We start from the raw sequence: 6,681 nt of genomic DNA, 5'->3' as shown, positions 1-6,681 counted from the left end.
CTTAATTGCATCCAATATTAGATCACTCCCGGTGTCCATGCTCTTACATGGATGTAGATTTACCTTTCGTATTAGTCATTTGTGGAAACTCAATGGGGAATTGGAGATTGTGAGTGTGGTATGAAAGACAAGGTAAAACCTATGAGAGATATTAAAAAAAAATGTACTCGAGTAGTTATCAAGAAAACTGAGATTATACTAGCGTAAAATATGACCAAACTGTTTTATTGACTTGCTCTTCTATAATATGAACCACTTATTATAATCATGAATCGATCAGGTGTAGAATTTTATTCCCCCTCTCACTCTATTTGTTCCTTATATTCGATTGTTGATCACTTTGATTTCTTAATTGTAGAAAGTTCATTAGTTAGCCACCCTTATCCAAAGAGAGTAAAAAGATAATTCTTGATAGGTAAACAAGGGATCATGGAACTAAACGTTTCCCAACCAAGAATCATCCCAATATATCACTTTTAACGCATTTTTTACTTCTCAAATTGAATATTTTTTATAAACTATTTATAATTGTCATATTATTTGATATAAAAGAAAAGAAAATTCAATCAATATAAATAAAAATAAATAAAATGAAATGTCTAATCAATATGAAATACTTTTCTCATATATTTGATTGAAGTAAGAGGAAAAAAATAATCTTTAATATTATATTTTCCTATTTAGTTACCCCAAACAACTAATTCATCAAAACATTAAGTTAAAAAAAATATTAAATAAACATATATCTCACAAAAATAATAAAAAATAAATCATCTAAATCAACTGTATGTACTTTGTTAAAAGGAGAATCGAGAGGACAATGCAGTCAACTGGACGAAAAGTTTTGGTGTTGAAAAATGGAAATAGACAGATCTCAAACATTAGAAAAAGTAGTAAACCTACTTTATTAAAGAGAATTCACTCACCTAAAGGTAAAATTTTGATCTCCAAAACTGCTAGAAAAGACACCTACTTCATTTACAACAATGCACTTCATTTACAACAACACACTCACCTAAAGATTAAATTTTGGCCGAGTTCAACTGTAGATGGATGTGAAAGAGACAATCTAAGCAACGCACTCAACGCAACGTGAGCAATGTTTTCGCACCCATCAACAGTTTGAGAATGAAGGCTCTTTTCTCTAAAATATCGCGGTTTACATTCATTATAGTTATGAGTATTGGAAGCGGTACGATTTTTAGTCACTGTTGTACCTTGACCCAAGGTAGTTCAAGATGCATTCAAACTACTCACCCATGACATTCTGAAAATCAGACATCAACGTCTTAATAAGGTTATATCTTATAGAGGTGATGGATTCTAGTGAATTGTAATGTCAAAACCGGATTCTATTTCCGCTACCCATCTACCCTCTAGGGTTTGGAAAAATAAAACGATCTTAAATAATTCTAAATACTAGATCCCTTGGACAACATGGTCTCTTCCAAGATGGGATTCTCAACACCACCAAAAAGTTTTTTTTCTTGTAGAATACCTCTCCAAAATCTATCTTCTTATACATTTATCCTCCATAAATTGGTTCTTATGTTTGCATATGTTGTCTTAAACCTATAATTTAGGTCTCCAAAACTGCTAAAGAAAAGTAATACACCTACTTGACTTCAAAATTGTAGATGGATGTGAAATAGATATTCTAATCAACGCATTCAATGTAAAGTAAATGAACATAAGTTATTTTGAGCAATGTTTTTCTGTCCTAGAACATAGACAATCTGAGAAATAAACATTGAATAACATAAATTAATTTAAATGACGAGAGATAAAAATCTCATTGAAAAAGGGTACAAAGCATGGACAGTCTTTAGGCCAATATCCAACTCCAAGAAAGAAACTTTCCTCTCATACCGATTCTCCCACGGTGGAGAAAGATTTATATATTGTTTCCTTTGAAGAAGCCCACCGTTCCAATTAAGTCTAAACAATTCCACATTACTAAAATGATGGCGATGGCGAGAATACGTGTAAGGCAGGAGGTAAGTTGATCTTGAGATAGGCATACGCAGCAGGGCAGGGAGAAGATAGAAAATTTCAACGTTAATGAAAGGATGGTGAGAATACATCTGCGGTAGCAGGCGAGACAACCACATGCAGTAAGACTTAGTGTGACGTAAGGAAAAGAGCAACAACTCTGGAAGGATCCGTGAAATATACGGAGTCAAGATGAATTAGTCTTTGCGGAGAGTTATGGTTTGGGCTATATAAAGCGTGTAATGGGTTTGTAATAGACATTCATATCCTGATCTCTTGTGTCTGCGTTTCTATTACAATGGCTAACCGCATGATTTACTTCACGTTGGGACTTTTTCTGTTGATATGCTGTTACAGCGACAGGGTCATGGCAGGGGATCCGGATCCCTTGCAAGATTTCTGCGTTGCAGATGAGGAAAGCAACGGTGAGTGAGAATATTTATACATAAACAATGATAATGATTTGCTTATTAGACGAGTCGAGTTACTAACAGACAGATTGATTTGATCTTGTTTTAAACAGTTTTGGTGAACGGGTTCGTTTGCAAAGACCCAATGCAAGTTTCAGCAAACGATTTCTTCTTCCGGGGACTTGGGCAGGCAGGGAACACCGACAATGATGTGGGCTCCAACGTAACGATGGCGAACGTTAAACAGATACCAGGCCTCAATACGTTTGGAATATCGTTGGTCCGCATCGACTACGCAGTGGGTGGAATAAATCCTCCTCACACACACCCAAGAGCCACCGAAGTTCTTGTTTTACTGGAAGGCCAGCTTCTTGTGGGTTTCATTGACACCAGCAACAAATTTTTCAGCAAAACTTTGGAGAAGGGAGATGTGTTTGTGTTTCCAAAGGCACTTGTTCATTTCCAGCAGAATGTGGGGCATGAAAATGCAGTGGCCATAGCTGGATTGAGCAGCCAGTTTCCCGGAGTTCAGACAATCGCCAATTCTCTGTTTGCGGCGAATCCCCCTCTCCCCGATTCCGTTTTGAGCAAGGCCTTCCGCATCACCCAGGAACTGGTGAATTACATTCAAAAGAAATTCGCATACTAAACAAAACAAACAAGAGGTCTCCCAATGAAGACCGTCTTTCCCAATTCTTTTTTCTCACCGTTGAATAAAACTATCATTTTAGGGTTATTGGCGTCCTCTTGTGCCATTCATAGCATCTGTTTTGGACATCAGCATGTCCTCATCATATTCCAAAGATTGAAAATTAACCGTTGAATAAAACTATCATTTTAGGGTTATTGGCGTCCTCTTGTGCCATTCATAGCATCTGTTTTGGACATCAGTATGTCCTCATCATATTCCAAAGATTGAAAATTAAATATTGATGTCGTTTTGTCCCTTTGATGACAACATTAAAATTTCACTTTGCTGTAACACATTTTAAGGTAAGTTGTAAGCGCATTTTGAATATAATTTCCAATATCTCAAGGTATTTGTTGATTGATACGAAGAAGATAAAAGTGTCGTCATATTGAGAAATTGGCAATCGCATTTCCATCAAGAATAAGATAATAGATATAACTCATACATTATCAGTGAGATCTGCAAATATCATAATCTTCTACTTTTCCCATGCATTTATAAATGATCTAATAAAATAGAGCTTCATACATCAGTTCATTCTAAAGCTTCACGACCTCTTCTTTCATGCCTTCGATGTCTATATAACCTATGTCTTTGAAGCTTGCTCATTTTCATTCTATGCAACTACTGCAGATACTCAAATTCTTAAGAAACTGCAACAATAATGTCTTGAGTTGATGAAAAACATAGTACATGCTCACAACAAAAAAGAAGCATATTTCAAATACATAAATCTTATTCAATCAACATACTCTTTATTAAATAGTCTTGTGGTATTACAGGGGTGACATATTGTTATAAATCACAAAGGGGTGCGAAATATTATGTATAACATTGTAGGCACAAAATTTGACCACATACAAAATTTCAAGACAAGTGGAAGGTGTAGATGTAGAAGATACCAATTTTGGCTTTCTGAATGTTCACATCAGTAGCATAGTGCATTGGATCGGCACATAAGTGAAGAGAACAAAAATCAGCGATGGTGAGATTAGAATGGAATATTCGATTTGATTATCGATCGGTTGGTATTGGAGAAAGTTTTCTACATGATTTATTTAGGGAAGTGCTAATTTGTTTTAGACAAGTGCATGTATTTTATTCCATATTTGATAGCTAGGTGCATGTTTTTTATTCTAGGTTTTGATTGAGGTTGACAAGGAAGTGAACGCTATTTGGTTGCATAGTTTAGCTTGGGGGAAGACATTGAAAAGAGAGACTATAAAATAATGAAGATATCAATCAATAGATTTGGATGAAGAAAAACGTCGAGTAATAAGATGGTGCAACACTTGGAAATGGAGATTCTAGATTTCAACTCATGGAAACATAAGTTTTGTCATTGGAGAGAATTAGTCAATGAGCGTAGAACTCGAGCATATTGTTAAGCAAGCTCTTTCCACAAGAATACAATATTGTACGAAATTACATAAGTGCTAGGTAATGTCCACTTTGTATTTAAGACTCAAATTGAGAAGTTGGCTTGTGAATCTTGCATTTAATTGATACTAGAGATGAGGGTACAACTCCATTCTTTTCAATATTTTTTATTGGGTTACACCAAGGAAAGTTCTAAATCACTAGTCACTATTTTATATTCTATTGAGTCCTACACGCTTACTTTCATTTTATGCCACCAGTATGTATATGTGAGCATTTAAGAAAACATATAAAGCACATTTTAAGTGATAAAAACACAACCTTTGCTCATATCTACAAATAGAAGCCGAGTTTAGTTACATGAACCACACGAAGCATTACACTCCTTGCGCACTCCTGGTCTTATGGAATTAGAGGAGTCACATTATGGTATGAAGCATAAAAGGGCGCGAGTATAACATCGTTGGTATTTACATGAGAATGTACACAATTGCAAGACAAGTGAAAGATGTAGATGGAAACACGTTAGAAATAAAAATGTCTATTTTTTTCTATATCAATGTTGGTTTCAGTACCACCAATTTTATACCAATACAATATGGGATCATACCTTAAAAAATGTTGGTTTATGTAGCATATATAATCATACCATCTCATAAATCAATGTAAACCTTGAAATGGAGGAAACAAGATCCTACGATTGACCAATGTAAGCTAGAAGATCTTAGTTGACACAACATAATTAGTAATAAGAATAGGACTAGTTGTTGTCTTTAAGGAAGGGATACGAAATTAGGTTCCTGTTCCTTTTGTTGCATGAGATGGAGACAGTGAAGTGTCTATAGATGAACTAGTCTAACAATGGTAAAATGACTAAGTTTTATAGAATGTAGTAGATACAAGATGAAATATAGAAAGAGTAAGACATATCTGAGATGGAGACATAGAGAGGAAATTGGGACTGTAATATGAAGCTAATTGTACTAGAGAGAAACGTTGGAGATCCGTGTCTAAAGTTGAGGGAAAATTGAGAGATGATCGAAAATGAAATCGACAATATTTGATCACTTGCCTCTTAAAAATATGGGTCAATGACTGCTGGGTGCCCTGTTCTTAGGGTTTTCGTTCAATCAATGTTTTGTGATGCCTGCTAATGTCTGGTCTACTTTTCTTTAACTTTCTTGTTATCGGATTTGGACCTGTAGATAGAGAAAATTGGGAGAAATGGTTATTTCATATAAGGGATTACCTTATCCAAACCGCGTATTAGTGTTCTCTCTTCAACAATGATAATGATGAGATAGGATGCATGCCCCCACAAGAAAAGAGGCTAAGCAAATGATAAATGGTGAAATGATGACACCTTATCTTAGGTACGAATTACATAATACACTTGATCATAATTGCTATAGCATATATTTCAATGATTGAATAATCAAATTGGGACTTCTTTATCGTTTCGCTCCCTGAATGCTTGATTGACTAGGTTTTTTGGTTTTCTATATTGAGTACATTGATTCCTAGAATGGGAAAGGGAGTTGTGTTTATATGAAGTTCACACCTTTTCGAAACATTTTGTTGTGATGGGACAACAAAACAAATTAGATTCATGCAAATTACAAGGTCCACTTTCATCTCTCAACAGTTGAGCCTATTTTAGCAAAATAGGGGTGTTGGGTGCACTAGTCCTTGAAAAATGTGCTAGTTAAAAGTTCACCAACAGGGGAAATAACCTGGTTTTCCAAAGCAATCTGAACATTAGGTACACACACGAATAAACCAGGCACACACAAAAAAATAGAAGAAAACCACATAGAAAACCATGCTGAAGAAGACCGTAGTCTACAAAAGGATAAACACTTGTGCAAGAGAAAACTCGTGACTTGTGCAAAATCGACGAGCTCCAAATGACCTTTTTGTGGGTTTGAGCAATTTCACTTACTATAGATTAACGTTTGCTCGCACCTCCATGAACCCAAAATAGCCTACGCCAATTTTTCAAGCTATGTGTTGTTAGTGTATGATATTCTAACTAGAATATTCTTCTATGTAAGTTTGCTAGATGGTTAGTTGTTAGAATAATGCCTGGTTATGTTAATCTTATCCATGAAACATTACATGATTCTAGATAGCATCTGATATTATAGGTGGAACTGTATTAGATATGTATTTTTAATCACCCCTAAGTTGATCAAAGATATTAAGAGC

At 35.1% G+C, this 6,681-nt stretch overlaps 1 protein-coding gene across 1 annotated transcript; it reads left to right on the top strand.

Annotated features, from left to right (window-relative positions):
• Positions 1 to 2,290: 2,290 nt before the first annotated feature.
• On the top strand, positions 2,291 to 3,051 carry LOC131058044 (putative germin-like protein 2-1). The gene is made up of 2 exons (XM_057992080.2): positions 2,291 to 2,417; positions 2,516 to 3,051. Exons 1-2 carry the CDS (start codon positions 2,291 to 2,293, stop codon positions 3,049 to 3,051), a joined length of 663 nt encoding a protein of 220 aa, XP_057848063.2.
• Positions 3,052 to 6,681: the final 3,630 nt, after the last annotated feature.

Source organism: Cryptomeria japonica, unplaced genomic scaffold (genome assembly GCF_030272615.1).
Source record: "Cryptomeria japonica unplaced genomic scaffold, Sugi_1.0 HiC_scaffold_84, whole genome shotgun sequence".
Classification (NCBI taxonomy): Eukaryota; Viridiplantae; Streptophyta; class Pinopsida; order Cupressales; family Cupressaceae; genus Cryptomeria; species Cryptomeria japonica.
The sequence above is the reverse complement of the archived record's forward strand: the minus strand, read 5'-3'. Positions and strand labels throughout refer to the sequence as shown.

Coding starts and splice junctions, on each gene's coding strand:
- LOC131058044 (XM_057992080.2), top strand. CDS start 2,291: ATGGCTAACCGCATGATTTACTTCACGTTGGGACTTTTTCTGTTGATA. Junction 2,418..2,515: donor TGCAGATGAGGAAAGCAACG/GTGAGTGAGAAT, acceptor TGTTTTAAACAG/TTTTGGTGAACGGGTTCGTT.